At 32.4% G+C, this 25,431-nt stretch overlaps 1 protein-coding gene across 3 annotated transcripts; it reads left to right on the forward strand.

Moving 5' to 3' along the window:
- Window positions 1-19,855: 19,855 nt before the first annotated feature.
- LOC118040240 (uncharacterized) lies at window positions 19,856-25,199 on the forward strand. Of its 3 annotated transcripts, XM_073403696.1 has the most exons (3): window positions 19,856-20,038; window positions 22,256-22,297; window positions 22,452-25,199. In XM_073403696.1, exon 3 carries the CDS (start codon window positions 22,721-22,723, stop codon window positions 24,647-24,649), a length of 1,929 nt encoding a protein of 642 aa, XP_073259797.1. In that variant the 5' UTR covers window positions 19,856-20,038; window positions 22,256-22,297; window positions 22,452-22,720; the 3' UTR covers window positions 24,650-25,199. The 3 variants fall into 3 exon arrangements, with proteins under 3 accessions (XP_073259797.1, XP_034903025.1, XP_034903024.1); XM_035047134.2 differs by lacking the exon at window positions 22,256-22,297 and having other exon boundaries at window positions 22,384-25,199; XM_035047133.2 differs by lacking the exon at window positions 22,256-22,297.
- The last annotated feature ends 232 nt before the right edge of the window (window positions 25,200-25,431 follow it).

The raw sequence follows: 25,431 nt of genomic DNA on the forward strand, positions 1-25,431 counted from the left end.
AAAAATGAGGTTATTTGGACTTCTAGAACTCAAGATGTAGGCTGAACACTGAATAGTGTTTGGGCTGCAGGACAGATTTGGACTTCTCCGTTGTTATTATAATTTGGACTTTAAAACAACCTTCTTAGATCTTGGTGTCCACATTAAAGTTGTAAGCCTATGTCTTACCAAATCTGTGTAAGAATATGAGATTATTTGGACACCTAGAACTCGAGATATGACCCAATTACCGAACAGTGTTCCAGTTTGGACTGCACCAACATCTCTTTTCTAAGCTTCACCCTTCTTTATCTTTAAAATTTCAGTAGTTGAATTCATCAATCAATCCTTTGATTTATGTAATAGGCATGTATTTAAGATGAACATTTACCATATATTAATGCATTTAATAGTATCAGACTTGTTATTATAAAACATGTTTTAGTTAAGGAGTTATTAATACTTCAAGTGCAAAATGATGATATATAAAACCTTGATAAACATGCACTTTTAAGTACTAATCAGATAACATATTAGAAGCTTAATTAAATGATGTTGATGTGGGAAAAATAGTAGATAAGATAAGACAAGACTGGAGGCAGAAACTTCTTTTTAGATTTTGGAGGATGGATTAGTAGCAATGAAAAGACGAGTGTATTTGCCTAATGTTAAAAACCTGAAGCATGAATAGTTGAGCAAGGCTCATGAATCCAAACTTATAATGCATCTTGGTAGTACTATATACCGTGGCTTGAAAGAGTTTTATTAGTGGCTAGACATGAAGAAAGAAATTATGAAATATATGGCTAAGTGTGAGACATGCCAACAAGTGAAAGTAAAGCATCAAAATTTTGTTTGATAGTTGCAACTACTCATAATAGCTGAGTGGAAATGAGATGATATCACTATGAATTTTGTTTCTAGATTACCTAGAGGTAAAAAGGTTAATAATGCAATATCTATTATGATGAATCACTTAACAAAATCTACTTTATTTATTCCTATAAAAATGACAAATTCAGTTGATAAGTTGACAAAATTATATGTGAACAAAGTAGTGAGGTTACATGAAGTATCAATATCAATAGTGTCCAATTGAGATCTTAGGTTTAAATCTTGGTTGTGGCCAAATATCTAACATGCTCTAAGATAAAGTTAAATTTGAGTACTGAATTTCATCCTCGGATGGATGAGAAATCTAAAAACCCATTTAGACCATGAAGGATTTGTTGAGGTCATGTGTTTTGAAGTTTGGAGGGAATTATGAAGATCATCTACCATTAGTAGATTTTACTTATAATAATAGCCATCAAGCTACCATGAGAGTGGCTCTCTTGAAGCCTTGTATAGGAGAAGGTGTCGAACTCTAATATGTTAGGAAGAAGTGCGAGATGAAATTGATTAGCCTAGAGTTGGTGTAGATCACCTTAGAGAATGTGAAAATCATAAAAGATAGAATGAAAACAACTCAAAATAGACAAAAAAGTCATACAAATAAGAGAAAAAGGCCTCTTGAGTTTGAGGTAGGGGATCAAGTGTTGCTAAAGATTTCACCTTGAAAGCGTTTTATATGGTTTGGAATGAAAAGAAAGTTAGCCTCAAGGTATATTTGTCCTTTTAAGAAAGTCCAATAGATAGGCTCGCTTATATATTAGCCTTACCACCATGCTTGTTAAAGATACATGATGTATTTCATTTATCATTACTTTAAAAGGTTAAGATAGATCCCACTCAAGTGTTGCTTCAAGTTCCACTGGAAATAAAGGAGAACTTGACTTTAGGAATATGTCCAATTCAGATATTAGATAGAAGTGAAAAAAAAGCTCAAAAATAAAAAGATTTTCATGGTATAGATATTTTGGAAAAAGTTCTCAAATTAAAGACATAACGTGAGAACGAGAATTGAAAATAATAATAATAAAAAAGGTATCCAGAATTATCCACAAGTATGAGTATGAATTAAATTTTGAGGACAAAATTTTTGTTAGGAGGGAACAATATAAACTCCAAGATAAATTGAAGAAAAGGAAAAAAAAAATAGAAATAGAAATAGAAATACATGAAGAATTAAATAAATCTTAAAAAAATCAAGATGAACGATGATTACAATATGTTCAAATGAATATGAATAAAGATGAAGAGAATAAAGGCATTTTGATATAAATTCATGGAACAATTACGAGTGATATAAATTATAGTATAATAAAATGAAATAAGAAAATGAATAGAGTAAAATGGACAAGAAAAGTTTAAGAGGATAAAAGAAGAATATTGAGAAATTTAGTTAAATTTAGTGCCAAGTTATATCGATAATCAGAGGAATTACTTGAGATAAACTAAAAGGTAGCAGAAAAGAACATGGAGGGAATAAAAGAAAAATAAAATATGTGTCTATCTCCTTAAAGGAAACCAATAATAAGAGTAAATCATAGTTTCCTCCCTTATTTATTTATTTATTTTTGCTTCTTTCTTAGAAAAAGTCCCATGAAATCAAGTGTGGGGAGGGTGTAAAGAAGATTAAAAAGAGAGTAAACATTTAAGCTAAGGATTTGGGAGAGGTATTTAGAGAGAGAAATAAAAGGTTTTAGAGAGGGAGTAATAAGAATTCAAAGAAGAAAGAAGGAGAGTGCTAGGAATCACAACTCGTTCCAATCAGATTATAAATTGTTAACATGATTACATTAGTTATCTTATTCGAATAATGCTAATACTTGTAAATGTTGTTAGGCATTCATGATTATAACTTAAATTAATAACAAATCAAGTTCCTTTCATAGCTTAGGTGTCGGTTATACCATACAATATAGGCTATGAAAGTGTCAAGTATTTGTTGTGTCAAGAGTTATACAACATAAATCTAGATTAACCATTTAACAAGCAAAGTATTAAAAATGAATAAGGTAACAAATATAAAACATGTTAATATCAAGCATTAAAGTCCATGTTGAGCTTATACTATACTTATTCTTACACTATTAGTGTACCCTTTTCACCTTAACATAATAGATTTAGCTAAACATAATGAAAGAAAGAAACATAAATAAACAAGATAAGAACATAATTATACAAATAATGGAAAGGAAATGAAGAGCATAAACAAGAGATTAATATAGCATCAAATAAAACTTAAACATTACAAAATACAAAGAAATAGAGCAAGAGCATGATCTTGATCTGAACACCAAGATGCCTAAATGCATGGAAAATGCCTCCTTTTATAGGCTAAAATTTGGAACTATTGATTTGATGAATAATTGTTGAGTGGGTGGCCACATCTTGACTTGGTGAAAATCCTTATCTTCATGTATGAATAAAATGTCATTGCTAACATCAGAACTGGAACCATATGTACTGATAAAAGTTCTAGAAAATTCTCTTAGCTTTCCAAGAAAAAAAAATGAGGTTATTTGGACTTCTAGAACTCAAGATGTAGGCTGAACACTGAATAGTGTTTGGGCTGCAGGACAGATTCGGACTTCTTCGTTGTTATTATAATTTGGACTTTAAAACAACCTTCTTAGATCTTGGTGTCCATATAAAAGTTGTAGGTCTATGTCTTACCAAATCTGTGTAAAATTTTGAGATTATTTGGACATCTAGAACTCGAGATATGACCCAATTACCGAACAGTGTTCCAGTTTGGACTGCACCAACATCTCTTTTCTAAGCTTCACCCTTCTTTATCTTTAAAATTTCAGTAGTTGAATTCATCAATCAATCCTTTGATTTATGTGATAGGCCTGCATTTAAGATTAACATTTACCATATATTAAGTGCAAAATGATGATATAAAACCTTGATAAACATGCACTTTTAAGTACTAATCACACCCCCCAACTAGCTTATTACTAGTCCCTAGTAATCAAAGCGTTAAAATAGAAAAACAATTTGCAAGTTCTACAAAGCAAGGTATTCATCATTCAACTTCAATTAATCTATCCAGATAAACAAACTCTCATTAAATTTAGATTTCTACTTCATATTTCTTAAACAAGATATTAATAAACCTTCTTTTTATGTGCTTAATGTATGAAAACATAGATGATAGGGCTTTTGTTGGAAGAAAACAATATTATGTTCGAATGTTTAAGGTTAACTTCCTTGAGTTGGGATTATTATTATTTTCTCTTTTTCTTTTTTTTTTCTTTTTTTTTATATACATAACTTAAAACATAATGTATCTTTAACTCATATAACGAGTTTTAGGCTAATGACTCCCAGACCAGTTGGTCTTAGGGTATTAGGTGTTGAGACACCCCTACGAGCTTAGGAACTCGGGTTGCAGATACTGATACGTAGATAGTGCAATGTTTGATTCCCTTAAGCTTTTCTTCTTAACCCATGTAACAAGCTTTGGGCCAATAGCTCCCAAGTCAGTTGACTTTAGGGTATCAGGTGTTAAAACACCCCTTTAGGCTTAATTGCTTAGGTTAGGGAGGCTACGAAACCAACTTATCTACGTTTTTATTATCATCAATATTATCAATTTTTATATATATATATATATATATATATATTGCAAATTATATACTATCCCTTTCCCTTTGTTGTTACCTTCAACAAAATAACATAATTAATGTAATAATCCAATGTGCAACCCACAATCATATGTTAAAGTGTGTGTGTGTGTGTGTGAAAATGAAGGTTTAAGAATACTTGTTAAATGAGTATATGAGTAGAATTAAGTGATAACAATACGAGAGTTTGTAAACCTGAATATTTCAAGAAGTATTATGATAGACCTTGATAATGATGCTTACTAAGATGCGTCTCCAGAGTCAATAAAATTTCCTCCTTACTCTGCTATCCTAATGAGGATACTTACTAAAATGCGTCTCAAGAGTTAATAAAACTGATTCCTTACTCTACCATCCTAATAACAATTTTGTCAAATGGTTTTAATAATAGCAAAAACAGTTAGTAAGTTAGTTTTTTTTTTAATGTCAACTACTACCCTCCCCCCAACCAAAATGAAACATTGTCCTCAATGTCTGAAGGTAGAAAGATAGAGTATAGAAGACATCACCTGAAACAGCGAACAATGACAAACCTGAAACACACATAAATAAATATAAGTAACAAAACAAAATAATATGTTATTAATAAAACCAAAAGATACAAGGTTTCACAAATGAAAGCTCAAATCTAATCTAAGCTTTTTACGGCTTTCCTTAGTTGACCAATTTAGGCGACTCATGCAGGGATCAATGACATGGATAAAAGATTGTAGTTGGTCAATCAATTGTTTAACAATAGCAGCAGAGATTATGATTTGTCGTGCCGAAGATGTTAGAAATTCCTGTTCCACAGCTTGATCAAGAAAAGACAACAATTTATCATAGAAACCATTAACATTTAACAAACTTATAGGTTTATGGTGAATGTGCAATTGGGCCCAAGATGATATATGAAAGATCTCTTCCAATGTGTCCAAACCACCTGATAATTGGACCTTTGCTTCAATTAGCCAGCGAATATCTTCAGGAATTTCATGATTCATTAACAACCTCAATCTTGCACACCTAGCATGGTAAATTTTTATAATCATATTTGGAGGCAAATCAGGAAAATACTTTTTCAACTTTTCAAGAGTGGTGTTCATTTTCAAATAAGAATTGGGGAAAAGATTCAAAGAAGGGAGAAAGAGCAGAGAATTGTACAAATATATACAAATATCAATTATTTGGGAAACTGAAAGAACCTACTTAAGTCACGAAGTACCGTTATCCGTCATTTGACCGGGGTGAGAGAAAGACTAGCAAAACAAAAGATACACCAAAACAAAACACAAAACAATGTGAGAAAAAGAATCAATCTTTATATACAAGATCACTCAATTCAATAGAGTCATTTTCAACTGAAAAATTGTCAAAATAAACTTTCAAATGATATCCATTTACCTTGAAAACATTGCCATTCTTTGGATTCTTGATATCACAGGCCCCATATGAATACACATGTTTCACAATAAAAGGACCGCTCCATTTTGATCTTAGTTTTCTAGGAAATAAATGGAGTTGAGAATTATAAAGCAAGACTTTTTTACCAACATTGAATGTTTTTCTCAGTATTTTCTTGTCATGAAAGTCTTTGATTCTTGCTTTATGAATTCTTGAATTGTCATATGCATCATTTCTTATTTCCTCAAGCTCATTTATTTGCAATTTTCGCAGCTGACTAGCATCATCAAGGTTTGAATTGAAAGATTTAATAGCCCAATAAGCTTTATGTTCAATTTCCACAAGCAAGTGACAAGGTTTTTCATAGACTAGTCTGTAAGGTGACATACTTAATGATGTTTTATAAGCAGTTCGATTAGCCCAAAGTGCATCATTAAGTCTTAAAGACCAATCTTTCCTATTAGGATTCACTGTTTTCTCCAAGATTTGTTTAATCTCCCTATTAGCAAGCTCTACCTGTCCATTTATCTAAGGGTGATAAGTGGTGGCAACTTTGTATGTGATTCCATATTTCTTCATTAAAGAATCAAATGGCTTGTTGCAGAAATGTGTTCCACCATTACTTATCATGGCTCGAGGGATTCCAAATCGACTCAAAATATTGTCTTTCAAAAACTTTATCACTGTTTTGTGATCATTGTTTCGACTTAGAATTGCCTCTATCCATTTTGAAACATAATCTACTGCGACTAATATATACACGAAACCAAATGATGGAGGAAATGAACCTATGAAATCTATACCCCAATAGTCAAAGATCTCAATGACAAAAATAGGATTTAAATGCATTATATGCTTTTTGAAATAGATCCCAACTTTTGATAATTTTCACAAGTCTTGCAGAATGCATGTGAGTCCTTGAACATGGTGGGCCATTAAAATCCACTTTGTAAGATTTTTGCAGTTGTCTTTTTTAACGAGAAATGACTCTCATATGCCTTAGAATGACAAAATTTAATGACACTACTTACCTCATTGTCAGGAATGCATCTTCAAAATATTTGATCAGGACAATATTTAAATAAATAAGGGTCATCCCAATAAAAGTTCTTCATTTCATTCAAGAACTTTATTTTGTCTTGGGTACTCCAATGAGCTGGCAATTGTCTTGAAATAAGAAAATTAACAATATTAGCAAACCAAGGCATCGTAGAAATGGAAAGTAAAGATTCATCAGAAAAGTAGTCATCGATTGGTGTGATGTCAGATTTTGAATCTATTGTCAATCTTGACAAATAATCTGCGACAACATTTTCAGTGCCTTTCTTGTCTTTGATTGTGATATCAAATTCTTGAAGTAATAAAATCCACCGCACCAATCTAGCCTTAGAATCTTTCTTAGAAATAAGATATTTCAATGCTGCATGATCACTAAAAACAATAATAGGTGAGCCAACAAGATAAGACCTGAACTTATCACATGCAAATACTACTGCAAGTAATTCTTTTTCAGTGGTGGTGTAATTCATTTGAGCACTTTTTAAAGTTTTACTTGCATAGTAAATCACATAAGGTTTCTTATCTTTTCTTTGTTCTAAGACAGCACACATGACATAATCACTAACATCACACATTATTTCAAAAGGTAATGACCAATCAGGAGGTTGAATGACAAGAGCAGAAGTAAGCAAGTTTTTAAGTTTAACAAAGGTTTCTTCACAATGTTCAGTCCATTCAAAAATATTATCTTTTATTAGAAGGTTACTCAAAGGCTTAGATACTACAGTAAAATCTTTAATGAACCTTCTGTAAAAACCAGCATATCCTAAGAATGATCTAACATCTTTAATAGATTTTGGTGTTGGTAAGTTGACAATTAACTCGATTTTAGATTTATCAACCTCAATTCCTTTCGATGAAACAATGTGACCAAGTACAATGCCGTTTGTTACCATAAAGTGACATTTTTCCCAATTCAGTATGAGATTCTTCTCTTCAACCTGCTCAAAACCTTTTCTAAATTAGTCGAACAATCATCAAATAAATCACCAAAAACAAAAAAATCATCCATAAAAATCTCAAGAAAATGTTCAACCATATCACTGAATATGCTAAGCATGCATCTTTGAAACGTGGCTGATGCATTACATAATCCAAAAGGCATCCTTCGATGTGCAAAAGTACCAAATGGACATGTGAAAGTAGTCTTCTCTTGATCTTCCAATGCAATTTCAATTTGATTGTAACCTGAATAGCCATCTAGGAAACAATAAAATTCATGACCTGCAACTCTTTCTAGGATTTGATCCATGAAAGGTAAAGGGAAATGATCTTTTCTAGTTATTGAATTAAGTTTCCTATAGTCAATGCACATGCGCCAACCAATAACAGTCCTAGTTGGAATTAACTCATTTTTCTCATTTGTTATCATAGTGACTCAAGACTTTTTGGGTACAACTTGGATAGGACTTACCCATTTGCTGTCAGAAATAGGATAAATGATTCCATTATCCAGAAGCTTAATGACTTCATTTTTCACTACTTCTTTCATATTAGGATTAAGCCTTCGTTGCATTTCTCTAGAGGGTTTAACATTTTCCTCCAAATAAATCCTGTGTGTGCAAATCAAAGGGTTAATTCCTTTTATGTCAGCTATGGTCCATCCTAATGCATTTTTGTGCATTTTCAGAGTCTGTAATAACTTACCTTCTTGATGTGCATTAAGTTTGGAAGAGATTATTACTGGAAAAGTTTCATTTTCTCCCAAAAATAAGTATTTGAGATTAAATGGTAACGACTTCAATTCAGGTTTTGGTGGTTGAACACTTGAAGGTATGGACTCAATTGATCGTGGTGGCAATTCTTCAATTTATGGTCTCCAATCACATGCCTTTAATTCTTCCTAAAAGTAGACCATTTATAAATCATCAGATTTATCAATCTCAGTTTTAGTAGAAGTGGTTTGAAATTAATCATGAACTAATTTTTCAATAAAGTCCACTTCTTGTAAATCATTATCATCTCCAAGTTGCTTGTAAATGTTGAAAATATTCATCTCCAATATCATGTTTCCAAATGATAGCGTCATTAGTCCATTCCTACAATTAATCAATGCATTAGAAGTGGCAAGAAATGGACGTCCTAAAATGACAGGAATTGAATTACATGCTTCAACAAGTTATATATCTAAGACAATAAAATCTACAGGGCAAATGAATTTATCAACTTGTACTAACACATCCTCAACTATTTCTCTAGGCATTTTTACAGATCTATCGGCAAGTAAAAGAGTTACAGAGGTTGGTTTTAACTCACCTAGATTGAGATTTTGAAAGATTGAATATGAAAGTAAATTCACACTAACTCCAAGATCAAGTAAAGCTCTTTCAATTTTATATTCTCCAATAAAGCAAGAAATTATAGGACAACCACGGTCTTTATATTTCAAAGCATTATTGTTTTAAAGAATGACACTTACTTGTTCGGCTAAAAAGACTTTTTTTTTTACATTCAATTTTCTCTTCACATTGCACAGATTTTTCAAAAATTTAGCTTAGGAAGAAACCTGTTTAATAGCATCCAACAAAGGTATACTAATCCTTACCTGTTTGAAAGTTTCAAAGATTTCGGAGTTGTGATTGACTTTTATTTGTTTGGTTATGGCATGAAGAAATGAGAGTGCTGGTGGGGAATCAGCCTTCTCTTTGCAATGTTCAAGTTCAACCTCTTCCTTATCCTCAGAGATAGACTCTTCATCTTTCTCACAAGGTTCAATAGTGGGTTTTTCAATAACCTTACCACTATGAAGAGTGATGACTGATTTGATTTGATCCATGTGTTGGCTTTCAGAACTACTTGCATTTGCATTGTATTGCCACTTTGGATTTTGCTATGATTGAGATGGAAACTTACCTTTCTCTTGGAAACTAATAGCAGAGGTTAATTTTGCAAGAGCATTTTAAAATCTGTCATGCTTTGAGCAAGTTGAGTGTTGATTTTCTCCTACTTTTTAATGAATGCATGCAACATTTCCTCAAGATTTCTTCTAGAAGGTGAAGCATAAGGAGGTGCATATCCATGAGAATTTTAGAAATTATGATGTGCTTGAAACGGTGGCTGTGAAGTTTGTGTATTATTGTTATCACTCTTCCAACTAAAATTTGGGTGATTTCTCCAACCAGGGTTATACGTTTATGAGTATGGGTTATAGTTGGGCCTTTAGAAACTGTTTAAAGCATGAGCTTGTTCATGGAGGCATTCCCTAAAAGAAGGCAAAGTTAGACAATCATTTGTTGAATGTTCCTTGGTTTCACAGATTTGTCACTCAATGTCTTGAACAGATTTTAATTTACCACTCTTTTGCAATTCAAGTGCTTCGACTTTTCTAGCTAATGCAAACTTGGCTTGGAGGTCATGATCTTCCCTAAGGTTATGTATACCTCCACTAGATGTATGAGGTTGAGTTTTACTTGGTGCCTCATAAGTACATGTGATGTCCCAATTTTGAGCATTTTCAGCTAGCAAGTCTATGTACTACATTGCTTCATTAGGGTCTTTATCTTCGAAATTTCCATTGCATATCAATTCAACCATTTGCCTATCTCTAGGTGTTAAACCTTCATAAAAAAATATGAAACCAATCTCCATGTTTCAAAACCATGATGTGGGCAAGTATTAAGCAAGTCTCGATACCTATCCCAACATTGGTAAAATGTTTCTCCTAGCTTTTGAGTGAAAGTGATGATTTGTCTTTTGAAAAAGTTTGTTTTGTAAGACAAAAAAAACTTCTTTAAAAATTGTTGTTGCATTTCATCCCAAGGATGAATAGATCCTAGTCTCAAATTTTATAGCCATATTTTAGCTTTATCTTTTAATGAAAAAGGAAAAAGCTTTAATCTAATAGCGTTCATGCTACAATTTGAGTCATTATAGGTATTACAAACCTCCTCAAATTCCTTTAAATGCAAGTATGTATTTTCTAGGTCTAAACCATGAAAAGAACGTAAAAGTTGAATAATGTCTGGCTTAAAATTAAAATGAGATGCATCAAGAGGGAAAACTATGCATGAGTGTGCACTTGTTCTTGTGGGATTTATGTGGTCTCTAAGTGTTTTCATACGGTTATTCTCATTATGAAGTGATTGATTATCTTCTTCGGTCATATTTTCTGAAAATGATGAAGATACCCTACAAAGTCGACCACTTAATATACGTGACCAAACTCTCATGCACGTGTAAGAAGAGAATAAAAGGAAGAAAAGAAAAGAGAAGAAAAAGAAACAAAACAAAACAAAGGAAATAAAAGTTAGATAAAATGAAAAGTGAAAAGAGAATATAAATTATATATTATAATTTATACAAGAATTTACCTCCCCGGCAACGGAGCTAAAAACTTGATACGACCAAAAGCTTGATGTCTTCTCCCAAGTGTAGGAGTGTCGAAGTAATAAATAACCCGGCAAGACTGGAGTCAACCTACAGAGAGGTTAACTATATAAATTATAGATAACAATACAACAACAATAACAATAATAGTAATAGTAATAATAATATTAATAGTAATAATAATAATAATAATAATAATACTCAGTATGTGGCTTTGTTATACCTGAGAATGATCTAAAAGATCGGGTCACAGGTTTCCAGCCTATATACTAATTTTATGAAAAGATCAAAGAGATATATTATATAATATAAACAAATTTCTAATGCGAATGAACAAGGCAAGACCAATAATGTCAGGATCCTTGATCAAACACAGAGCATACTTAATGTACATAAAATATATAAAAAAATGTAAATAATAATAATAATAATAATAATAACAGTAGTAGTAGTAGTAGTAGTAGTAATAAAAAAAAAAAAGAGGAAGAAGTTAACGAGAACTTTGAGATGGAAGATTAATGAAAGGACTAAACAATGATAAAAACAAACGTCAAGGTTAGAGGATCCACTAATGGTATTTCAAACAAGTATAGTATAAACTCTTATTACTCAACTTAGAAACCACACAGGAAGGAGGTTCTAATCATATTATAAATTGTTAACATGATTACATTAGTTATCTTATTCGAATAATGCTAATACTTGTAAATGTTGTTAGACATTCATGATTATAATTTAAATTAACAACAAACCAAGTTCCTTTCATAGCTCAGGTGTCGGTTATACCATACAGTATGGGCTATGAAAGTGCCAAGTATTTGTTGTGCCAAGTGTTGTACAACATAAATCTAGATTAACCATTTAACAAGCAAAGTATTAAAAGTGAACAAGGTAACAAATATAAAACATGTTAATATCAAGCATTAAAGTCCATGTTGAGCTTATACTATACTTATTCTTACACTATTAGTGTACCCTTTTCACCTTAACATAATAGATTTAGCTAAACATAATGAAAGAAAGAAACATAAATAAACAAAAAAAAAAAGAAACATAAATAAACAAGATAAGAACATAATTATACAAATAATGGAAAGGAAATGAAGAGCATAAACAAGAGATTAATATAGCATCAAATAAAACTTAAACATTACAAAATACAAAGAAATAGAGCAAGAGCATGATCTTGATCTGAACACCAAGATGCCTAAATGCATGGAAAATGCCTCCTTTTATAGGCTAAAATTTGGAACTATTGATTTGATGAATAATTGTTGAGTGGGTGGCCACATCTTGACTTGGTGAAAATCCTTATCTTCATGTATGAATAAAATGTCATTGCTAACATCAGAACTGGAACCATATGTACTGATAAAAGTTCTAGAAAATTCTCTTAGCTTTCCAAGAAAAAAAATGAGGTTATTTGGACTTCTAGAACTCAAGATGTAGGCTGAACACTGAATAGTGTTTGGGCTGCAGGACAGATTTGGACTTCTCCGTTGTTATTATAATTTGGACTTTAAAACAACCTTCTTAGATCTTGGTGTCCACATTAAAGTTGTAAGCCTATGTCTTACCAAATCTGTGTAAGAATATGAGATTATTTGGACACCTAGAACTCGAGATATGACCCAATTACCGAACAGTGTTCCAGTTTGGACTGCACCAACATCTATTTTCTAAGCTTCACCCTTCTTTATCTTTAAAATTTCAGTAGTTGAATTCATCAATCAATCCTTTGATTTATGTAATAGGCATGTATTTAAGATGAACATTTACCATATATTAATGCATTTAATAGTATCAGACTTGTTATTATAAAACATGTTTTAGTTAAGGAGTTATTAATACTTCAAGTGCAAAATGATGATATAAAACCTTGATAAACATGCACTTTTAAGTACTAATCAGATAACATATTAGAAGCTTAATTAAATGATGTTGATGTGGGAAAAATAGTAGATAAGATAAGACAAGACTGGAGGCAGAAACTTCTTTTTAGATTTTGGAGGATGGATTAGTAGCAATGAAAAGACGAGTGTATTTGCCTAATGTTAAAAACCTGAAGCATGAATAGTTGAGCAAGGCTCATGAATCCAAACTTATAATGCATCTTGGTAGTACTATATACCGTGGCTTGAAAGAGTTTTATTAGTGGCTAGACATGAAGAAAGAAATTATGAAATATATGGCTAAGTGTGAGACATGCCAACAAGTGAAAGTAAAGCATCAAAATTTTGTTTGATAGTTGCAACTACTCATAATAGCTGAGTGGAAATGAGATGATATCACTATGAATTTTGTTTCTAGATTACCTAGAGGTAAAAAGGTTAATAATGCAATATCTATTATGATGAATCACTTAACAAAATCTACTTTATTTATTCCTATAAAAATGACAAATTCAGTTGATAAGTTGACAAAATTATATGTGAACAAAGTAGTGAGGTTACATGAAGTATCAATATCAATAGTGTCCAATTGAGATCTTAGGTTTAAATCTTGGTTGTGGCCAAATATCTAACATGCTCTAAGATAAAGTTAAATTTGAGTACTGAATTTCATCCTCGGATGGATGAGAAATCTAAAAACCCATTTAGACCATGAAGGATTTGTTGAGGTCATGTGTTTTGAAGTTTGGAGGGAATTATGAAGATCATCTACCATTATTAGATTTTACTTATAATAATAGCCATCAAGCTACCATGAGAGTGGCTCTCTTGAAGCCTTGTATAGGAGAAGGTGTCGAACTCTAATATGTTAGGAAGAAGTGCGAGATGAAATTGATTAGCCTAGAGTTGGTGTAGATCACCTTAGAGAATGTGAAAATCATAAAAGATAGAATGAAAACAACTCAAAATAGACAAAAAAAGTCATACAAATAAGAGAAAAAGGCCTCTTGAGTTTGAGGTAGGGGATCAAGTGTTGCTAAAGATTTCACCTTGAAAGCGTTTTATATGGTTTGGAATGAAAAGAAAGTTAGCCTCAAGGTATATTTGTCCTTTTAAGAAAGTCCAATAGATAGGCTCGCTTATATATTAGCCTTACCACCATGCTTGTTAAAGATACATGATGTATTTCATTTATCATTACTTTAAAAGGTTAAGATAGATCCCACTCAAGTGTTGCTTCAAGTTCCACTGGAAATAAAGGAGAACTTGACTTTAGGAATATGTCCAATTCAGATATTAGATAGAAGTGAAAAAAAAAGCTCAAAAATAAAAAGATTTTCATGGTATAGATATTTTGGAAAAAGTTCTCAAATTAAAGACATAACGTGAGAACGAGAATTGAAAATAATAATAATAAAAAAGGTATCCAGAATTATCCACAAGTATGAGTATGAATTAAATTTTGAGGACAAAATTTTTGTTAGGAGGGAACAATATAAACTCCAAGATAAATTGAAGAAAAGGAAAAAAAAATAGAAATAGAAATAGAAATACATGAAGAATTAAATAAATCTTAAAAAAATCAAGATGAACGATGATTACAATATGTTCAAATGAATATGAATAAAGATGAAGAGAATAAAGGCATTTTGATATAAATTCATGGAACAATTACGAGTGATATAAATTATAGTATAATAAAATGAAATAAGAAAATGAATAGAGTAAAATGGACAAGAAAAGTTTAAGAGGATAAAAGAAGAATATTGAGAAATTTAGTTAAATTTAGTGCCAAGTTATATCGATAATCAGAGGAATTACTTGAGATAAACTAAAAGGTAGCAGAAAAGAACATGGAGGGAATAAAAGAAAAATAAAATATGTGTCTATCTCCTTAAAGGAAACCAATAATAAGAGTAAATCATAGTTTCCTCCCTTATTTATTTATTTATTTTTGCTTCTTTCTTAGAAAAAGTCCCATGAAATCAAGTGTGGGGAGGGTGTAAAGAAGATTAAAAAGAGAGTAAACATTTAAGCTAAGGATTTGGGAGAGGTATTTAGAGAGAGAAATAAAAGGTTTTAGAGAGGGAGTAATAAGAATTCAAAGAAGAAAGAAGGAGAGTGCTAGGAATCACAACTCGTTGCATTTTGAAATTCAAATTTTCACTAGGTAAGGTATTTAGAACCTCATTTATTTAAGTTTGAGAAGAATTGAAGTAGTTTTATGCAAACTTAAGAGAAAAATAGAATAGGGTTCTTAATACAATTTTAGAGAAAAGATGATTTTTTTTTAAAAAAAAAAAAATTGACTCTTAGGACTATTGTAGGGTGTAATAGGAGTGAAATTATGTTGAAATAACAAATAAATTTTGATGGATGGTGAAACCTTATCTATTGAGAGACAAAAAAAAAAGGATTTAATGTATTTGTGTTATTCTTGTAAATTTTATTGTAATTGTGATAATTCAGTACATGGATACTGACTTTGATGAGTGGTTCTATTTTTATATGATGAATATGAATATTTGATGTCTTATGAATTTAATGCCTTCAATGAATTGTTGAATTTAAAGTGAATTTTGGTTGTGTTTGTGATTAAAGGAAGATGGAATGGAATTCATGTTCATTTATAAGAAACTAAAACAATATAGAATGGGATTGAATTAGCCAAATAATGAATAGGCAAGAAAAGAAAACCTAGGGTAAGGATGATGTTGGTGTTGGCCAAGGTAAAAGAAAATGAGAAAGGATTTTGAGATTTCATGGATTCATTAATAAGTTATATGTTAATAATATGTAAAGAAATATTAGTGGAGATTTTGGAATTTAGAAGAGTCTATAATTTTTAAGTTATGAAAATCTTTATGTGAATTAAATGAGAATATTGTAGAAATCAAGTGAAGAATTGAAGAAATTATAAGTTACCTTGTAATTAAGTTGATTTTTATTTAACTAATGATTCAAGATATATTGATGATAATTTAGAAAAGAAAATATATATTTTTTCCAAGAATGATATGGTTAACATTATAACTATGAAATAATTAGATGTTAAATAATTATATGATAATAGCATTTGTATCAAATAAGTAGAAAAAAATGAATTTATTTGTGGATTAATAACTGAGTAGAATTATAATACATGTTATGATGAATAAGGAGTATTTTGGATACAATAATAATTAGTTGAAAACCTGTCAATACAAAGGATACCATTGGAGTGGTTCAACGAGTTAAAGGAGTTAGACATAGCCAGACTGCAAGTAAGTATTCTGTACCCTGTTATAAACTTTCCTTTATATGCTTGTTATTTGTAATGGTGAATTAATAGTTTATTAAATGTAGAATGGTAATATTTGATAGTTTAAGTAGAGAGAAAATAATTGTATATTGTAAGGATTGATTGATATTCAAGTGAAAATACTGAATGGTAGGCTTCCAATTAGAAATGCCAAATTGATTAGCAACCATAATAGGTTTGCTAGATTGATTAGTGTTCATGAAGGAATACCGTATGGCTAGCTTTCTATTTGAAATGTCGAATTGATTGACAATATGGGTTTGTCGAATTGATTACTATCCATGAAAGAATACCAAATGGTTGGCTTCCAATTGAGAATACCGGATTGTCTGGCAACCATAAAAGGTTTGTTGGATTGATTGGTGTTCATGAAGAAATACCGGATGGTTGGTGTCGTGCCCTCCTTACGGCATCATAGAGAAATTTCTCGGACAGTGTCCTGGTATGGTTTTTTGGTTGGATAAGGGAATTATCATATAATATTATGATTACTAGGAACTCTAACTGGTCTTTTAGAGAATCTAGGCAATAAACTAATTGTGTAAAGTTAAAGTATTAGTACCCCTAATATGCCATAACTAAGATAGGCTGCATTGTTGTTTCTCTTTATTTGCTATGATCTGATGATGTTTTATTAGCCTACTATGACGGTTTTTCTACAATGAATAAACCCTGGTTTAGTAGGTCAAGGACTTTATTTGAAATGGTGAAATGTCCTCATTTATCATTGAGACTTTTTTAAGATGAACTTGGATTTTTTTGCTATTATATCATTCCAAATAATATTTTAAATAAAATTCCTTGTGGTTTTTATCTTTATATTAAAAGTGAATAAATTATATTATTTCCAATACTATTTTGGATATTAACCTCATACAACTTTTTTTATCATTATATTAAAGTGAGTAATAATAAATTATTATTTATCATAAAATTTTGGATATTAATCCCTTTTAGGTTTTTTTATCCTTATATTAAAAGTGAATAATATTTTCTTGCCAAAAATAAAATTTTAATATTCTTGTAATATAGGCTTTGAAATTTACAAACTTATTGTAAAATCCAAGCAGCACCTTTTTTTAAACATGCCAAAGTACTTTTAATTTTTTTTTTAAATACTCAAATAATTTGAAGGATTTTTGGCCATATGAAATTAAAACATTTGTTTAAATTTTTTATCTTTTATCTTTTATCTTTTATCATTTTCCATTTATTTAACACAAAATAAAATAAAATACAAACACACATATACACACAATTTTGTTATTACTATATTTTACTTACACACCAAAAAATTACACATGTTTACAAACCACTAAAAACTCAAATTTTAACAATAATTTAAATACACATATTAAATATCTAAAACTTGCAAAATGATCCTTTCAGCGGTTGGAAAATGATTAGAGAGATTGTTGGAAACTCAAGAACCAATGTTGGAAGACTCTGGAAGTGCAGGAACACTGGCGACGCGTGGGCTCACGCACTGCCGTGGGTACACAAAAAAATGGATTGATTTGGAATGTTTTTATGTTCTCTTCCTTCATTTGCTGGTGGTGACTCTAACTGTTACCTGCAAAAAGAGAATCAACACAAATAGTTTGTTTTATTTTCTCTTTTGATTATGTTCTTTTGGTTATGTTTCTCAATCAATTTCTTTTTCTTCTTCTTTATAGATGACTGTTGTTGTGGTTTGTTGTCTTCCAACATTAAGAGAAATGAGAGAGAAATTTTGTTGGGTTTGTTGGTTGGAGGAAAAGCAACATCAATTCTTTACTGCCATGATTGTCATGGGTTAGAGGAGCTACTAGGGTTAGAGGAGCTACCACTCTAGGACCAAATAAAAGCCAAAGTCATGACTTTTTTAGGATGTATGAGAGAGAGATGAAACAAAAAGAGAGGTCAAAGTCATGCATAATAAAAGAAGAGAAAGACAAAGTTGAGAACATGTGGAAAAAAAAGGACCTTGTTTTTTTATCCACAATGCAACATTTTTAATTGAAAACACATAGATTATCATTTAAGATTTGCTATATATATATAATTAAAGCATTCAACAATGTCATTTTATCCACAATGCAACATTTTTAATTGAAATTTTCACATTTATATATAGGTCCCTTAATTGTAGTGTCTTTTTCAATTTGATCTTTAGCTTTTCAGTTTTTAGTTTTTATCCAATTTCAACTCTTTTCTCTCAATTCCTTTATAATTTTGTCCTTCATAACCTTAAAAATAGTCCCTTAATTTCCTCACCTGCTCCAATTTGGTCATTAACTTTTCAATTTTCAATAATTTAGTTAATTTCAACTATTTTCTTAGTTTTTTCTTCACAATTTTATCTCTAATTGCATTTAATTGGCTCTTGCATTTGCCGCCTCTTCCAACTTTGTTTTTGGCTTTCTAATTTTCAATTATATAGCTTATGTCAACCTTTTTCTCTCTCAATTTTCTCCACAGTTTCATCCTAAATTGCAATATTTATTTATTTATTTTAAAAAATTATTTTTTGAAATATTTTTTTTAGGATATTTTTATTTTACTTTTTATTGATTGAAGTATTTTGTTTTTATTTTTGGTTGGATTTGTTTTTTCGAGATTGGCCAAAAACCAAGTTATAACAATATTTAAGTATAATTAATATTGGATGGAATAAGAGGTGACATTAGTTAATAACTCCATTTGAGGCAAAATTGATAAAATAAAAAGATTTGAGATTTAATTGGTAATGGTGTAATACATTATGCATTAAAACTAAGGTTTTATTTAAATATATACCTCTATAGAAATAGAAAGAATTAACTATAATTTAGTCTTTACATCTTATAAGAAACAATGATTTAATCCTTATAATTTAGTCCCTTTAAAAAGTAGGTGATTTTGTTAATGAATCATTGCAATTTAATAATTTTTTGCTAATTTTTAATCAAATTCCCAATCTCGCCCACTAAAAACAAAGCAAGGGTAGTTTGATTATTTAGGGGTATTTAATAGTACAATAATAATTATTTTTTAAAATATTTTTTATTTAAAATGCATTAAAATAATTTATTTTTTAAAATTTATTTTTTACATTAACATATTAAAATTTTAAAAATTAATTATAAATAAAAATAAATTAATTAACTTCTTACGAATCTCCGTTTGTACGCACTTCCAAACAGGAATTACTAAAGGCAGAAAAGTCAAATGGTTAATTAATAGCTTATAAAACACAAAAAAAAAAAAAAAAAAAAATAACTTAAGATATTGTAAAAACTACAAGGAATAAATAAAATAGTTAACTCAAAATGAGAATCGTGTAAGAAAAAAAAGAAAAAGAAAGAAACGAGGGAGACTTGAGCCGCCCAAAACAGTATGCGCTTTTCATTCATTGGCTCTTGGAGTTTATTACCGGACAGATATCTCTCCCCCTCTCTCTTACACAAGTACAGCACTCAGAATACAATAGTTGCTGCTGTCCAATTATTACCATTTAGTCTCCCTCTACCTAACTCTCTCTGTCATGTTCCAGCGATGTCTGTAGCCACTTCTCAGATCCGCTCGCTTTCTCCATTTATCCTCTAATGTTTGTCCTCACGGTATGACTTTCTTTCTTTCTTTCTTTTTCTTTTCTTTTTTGGTTTCAACTATGCTTTCGGAACACATGGTATTTATGGCAGTCAATAATTGTTGAAATCCCTTCTTGTTTTTCTTTTAAATGAATGAAAATAGATTACGACGAATATAGACTTTCTTATCTTGTGTTTGTTTGTTTTTTGTGCTAATGTTATCACTAATTTCTGTTTCTTTTTGTAGTTTTTAGATTTTTTTTTTTTTTTTAGTTTCAGATCTAGTATTTAAGATGAATTATCATTATTGATTTATTTATTTATTGTGTTTTGATGGAAGAGTCCTGTTTCTTTTATTGCTCGTATAATTCATGGACATGGCTGTCTCCAGATTAGGCATTAGCATTTAGAGAGAGAGAAAAAAACTTATTATATTGGAAATTCAGACTCATAGTATTGAAATTTGAATTTATTTGTTTTTAATGAGGAATGGCCTATTTAATTACTTTAATATCATCTTTGATTCGCTTAGAGCAACCATCTCATGCTGTACAAGTCTGTAGGAATTCCTCCTGCCCAACGCATGGCAGTCTCTCAAGATATCATGTGTGGGTAGCATTGGTTACTTTTCATTTTTTAGTTAATGAAGATATTTTTCTTTATTATAATCTTTTATCTATAAGGAACTTTTTTATTTATTATTTTTTTTGTTGTGGCCGAGTGCTTTGGATTTTCACTATATTTGCAAAATAATATATGTTGTCCGACTCGTGGAACAAGAGATTGTCATGTGTTGAGTAGAGGAATTCCTAATGTCTTGTATATGCAATTTAGGTATACATAATGTTGCATAAGTTGATTGATGAAAGTCGAGGTAAAGTAAGGAAATTTAAGAGAGGAAGTCAAAATAAGGAAAGGAAAAGAAGAGAAATGAGAAGAAAAGGAAGTTAAATTTCTGTTTTTTTCAGTTTCCTTCATATCATTTCCTTTCCTTTCCTTTCCTTTCCTTTCCTTTCCATATGTAGTTAGTTATCTATACATACTGTTATTGTGTTCATTTTGCATTACATGGAGCTTCTTCATCTATTTATTTCTAAATGATAGAAAGAAGTGAAATTGAAACTAATATAATTTGCTTACAGTTTCATTGATGCTGTCTTCCATTAGAAATTCCTTGTTCCATTACTTAATTGTGTTGCAGTATCATTTTTTTTTTATTATTAACGTGGGTGTTCGGGTCAGCTTGCGCTCACCTCGATTAATCCCACAGGCCCTGAAGTTAACGACCATGTAAACCTCCAGTGGCCCTGAAGTTTGTGAGACTTGAACTGGTGACTTCTAGGGAGCAAACCTAGAGCCTGATCAATTGAGCTATACCTCTCAGAGTTATGTTTCGGTGTCATTTTTACTTGATCTTTTGGAGGCCCTTTTGAATCTTTTGACCTGGGTTATAAGAAAATTAAAGAGGGTTACACATCTTATGTAATTTTATGTTCAATCTGCCTTATATGCCCACGTTTAAATGAATAGAAGTTATTGGAGTGCACATGAATACTATTGATTCTGTTTGACATCCTTCTTTTCATATCTTTTTATGCACAATGTCTAATTAGCGTGATTTTTCAACAGTATCAATATTCTTAAGTGTAAATAATAATTCAGTCCCCTTGTTTTTAACAATATAATAACTGAATCCCTCTGGTTTTAGAAACCATAACATAGTCTCTTGACTGTCTACGACCGTTAATTCTTTAAAAGATAAGTTTTTTAAAAAATAATCAACAAAATACCTCTAGGTTTCTTTCAGTTGATATAGTCAAAAGGGTATTCTGGGAAGAAAAATAACTGAATTGGTGATAGCTCAACACGGACACTTAACGAAGGGACTAAGCTATAAACGGAAATAAAAAAAAAAATAGGGATGAGATATTGGGATTTTTACATAATAGGGTGACTAACTAATTATTTTGCTAAAAACATGGGGACCAAATAATAATTCTCTTTTTTAAAACTTGTTATTTATTGGTCTTCTCCTATTAAGTCTGGTTTGTTTCTGTGGTGAATAAATGGTTGTGCCCACTATCAATGTCATTTTGGTAGGGAGGGCCCTCTCCTATTAAGGTTTGGGCACATTACTTTCCAGATTTTTCTATGAGTATGAAATTGCATGACAATGTTATGGAAGACATATCATAGTAATTCCCTATTATTATTCTGCAATATATTGCCTTGTCCTACTTTCTGCAGTCTAATGTGCTGAAGATATTGTATCCTGTCAGGTAAAATACGGTCTGTATTACTAGATTCTGTTCAATGACTTGTGAAATCATACATCAGTTTGAATTATATCTGATGTTGGTTTGATCTCTGTGCAGAAAACCTTTTTTGTTTGACTGTGTTCAGTAATCGTTCAAAGGTTCTCATTCCTTTTGCTTCCTGTCAGATTGATGAAGCTGAAGATTTGTGAAGAAAGGAGCATAAGAGGCTCCAAAGTTCTAAGCACAGCAATTCTGGCTTAAAGGGTTTTATTGTTGATTCTGAATTTTGCAAAGATGGACAGGTCAGATACTTCAGGCTTTGTAAGTGGTGGAGGTAGAATATTGGGAATTTTCCATTTCTCTATACCTTGTACCTGTTAGTCTCCTCTGTCGAAATATTTTCTGCCAGATAAGCCTCTTGTTCCCCAGTGCTACAATTTAGTGCTTCTGGACAATGAATCTTATCAAAAAGGGCCCACGATTTTCTCATAATAATGAGCTTCCAAAGAATGACTGTTTTGGTGATACTGCTTTGAGCTTGAACTGCCTTGGATATGGAGGAAGCAGTTCGACCAATGCTGAGGGCTGTGATAATAATCTTAAGGTTGATTTCTCTAATGCTTCTGATGACGGTTGCAAGTTGGTGCTTGGATTGGGTCCAACACCAAGTGCATATTTTGATGATTGTTACAGCTTTGGGGTCAACAAAAATAAAGGGCTGGCTTCTGGTGCTAGATTTCCCAAGGGGCTGTTGTCTGAGAGCGATTCAATCCTAAAACTTGGCTTTTCTGGAGGGGCAAAGGAAGCTTTGAGTGGTCTCGGCTGTTCAATTGAGGGGACTGATACAGATACTCCTATGCTGAACCAAATTTCTGGTGATGATATTAGAGTCCCGATTCTTGTTTTCGATGAGGGTTCCACCTCAGCAAAGAAGTCTGGTGGCTATATAGCATCACTTCTTTTGGCTCCTAGAATGGATGTTGGAAAAGCTCTGTCACAGACAGAACTTGTCAACTTTGGGACTGGATTGCATCATCAATTTCAGATGAGCCATGAACTACCTGCCATCACAGATTTCTCTGTGGGCACTACTTCCGAGCAAGCGATTTCATCCACTTCTTCTGACCACAGAACTAAAAGTCCAAAGAAATGCAAGTTCTTTGGTTGCTCAAAGGGAGCACGGGGGGCATCAGGCCTTTGTATTGGTCACGGGGGCGGACAGCGATGCCAAAAGCCAGGTTGCAACAAGGGAGCTGAGAGCCGAACAGCATATTGCAAGGCCCATGGTGGAGGAAGAAGGTGTCAACACTTGGGTTGCACTAAAAGTGCAGAGGGGAAGACAGAAAATTGCATCGCCCATGGTGGTGGCAAAAGATGTGGGTTTCCAGGGGGATGCGCTAAGGCTGCACGAGGCAAGTCAGGGCTTTGTATTAGACACGGCGGGGGGAAGAGGTGTAAGGTTGAAGGCTGCACCCGTAGTGCTGAAGGACAGGCTGGGTTGTGTATTTCTCATGGGGGTGGACGCCGTTGTCTATACCAAGCATGTACGAAGGGTGCTCAGGGGAGTACCATGTTCTGCAAAGCTCATGGTGGGGGAAGGCGATGCATATTTGCAGGATGCAGCAAAGGAGCCGAAGGGAGTACGCCATTGTGCAAGGGACATGGTGGGGGAAAGCGCTGCCTGTTTGATGGTGGTGGAATTTGTCCGAAAAGTGTCCATGGAGGGACAGACTTCTGTGTTGCCCATGGTGGTGGAAAGAGGTGTGTTGTGCCAGGCTGTACAAAGAGTGCGCGTGGCCGTACTGATTGTTGTGTCAGGCATGGTGGTGGGAAGCGGTGCAAGTTTGAAGATTGTGGGAAGAGTGCCCAAGGTAGCACTGATTTTTGCAAGGCTCATGGCGGGGGTAAACGATGTACCTGGGGTGAGGGAAAATGTGAGAAGTTTGCCAGGGGTAGGAGTGGTCTATGTGCTGCTCACAGCAGCATGGTCCAAGAGAGGAAGGCAAACAAGACTGGTTTGATCGGACCAGGACTCTTCCATGGCCTTGTATCTGCTTCGTCAGTTGCAGGGAGCAGCATAGACACCAACCATTCATATTCAGGAGTCAGTGCTGTCTCGGACTCCATTGATTCCCTAGAAAAGCCAGCAAAAAGACAACATCTGATACCACCACAAGTACTGGTTCCTCTTTCAATGAAGGTCTCTTCGTCTTGTACAGGTTTTATGAATACTGAGAACCTAGAGGAAGGTACAAATGGTTATGGTGCCAGCAATGGTGGGATAAAGGGTTGTGATTATCTGGTTACCGAGGGAAGAGTCCATGGCGGCGCCCTTATGTCATTGTTTGGTGGAAATCTGAAGAATTCAATCGATGGAGTTTGAAGCTGGTGAATTCCAGTCGTCGAAATATATCCAGCAAGAAAATTTCCAATCATGAAATTGTGGGCTGAAATTCATTGCTCCCTCAACTTTGTACATTTGGTCACACGACACCCTGCTCTACACTCAAGCAAAGACAATTTGAGATCCTCTGTCCAATTGCATCACAGCAAGTGGCTTCCTCCATTCAGTAATGGAAATGGATGAAGGGGCTGAGGTTGGAAGTAAATAGGCTGGTTTAATCCAATCAAAGTAGGGGTTTGATTTAACCAAATGTGTAAATAGAGGGACCATGGTGTGATTTATAGCTTGAAATAGTGTACAAAAGTGTGAAGCCTGTGTATAGCTGGTGTTAGTACATAGCGTGTATTTGATTATGGCAGGATTCTACTGTTTGAGGCACTTAAATTTCTCTAGCTAGGCAACTAGGCAACTAGACATTGCTGCGTGAGGCATTGATTTCATGGGATCAATAGCCGCCATTGCTTCCGGCGGCCCCTCCCGCCGTGGAATTATTCCTCTTATTTTCTGTGCAAAACTACCATTTTTTTTACGTGGAAGGATTCTTATTACACTTGTACCATAGTCAAGGTTTAGTGTGTTTTAGAAGATAACTACAATCATGAATGAATGAAGATTCCAACCTTTGACCTTCCGACATGAAGGCAAGTATCATAGAGGAACTCGTGCTGAATAATGATGTTTTCGACGCGTCTATTACTCACAAGGGGATGGGAAAAGTCAACAAGGCAGAATGGCGACAGATTAATGCTATTGGTTGCTTT

The sequence above is a fragment of the Populus alba genome, chromosome 1 (assembly GCF_005239225.2).
Source record: "Populus alba chromosome 1, ASM523922v2, whole genome shotgun sequence".
NCBI classification, from domain to species: Eukaryota; Viridiplantae; Streptophyta; class Magnoliopsida; order Malpighiales; family Salicaceae; genus Populus; species Populus alba.

Excerpts from the sequence above, each read along its gene's own strand:
- LOC118040240 (XM_073403696.1), top strand. The coding sequence starts at position 22,721 with ATGAATCTTATCAAAAAGGGCCCACGATTTTCTCATAATAATGAGCTT.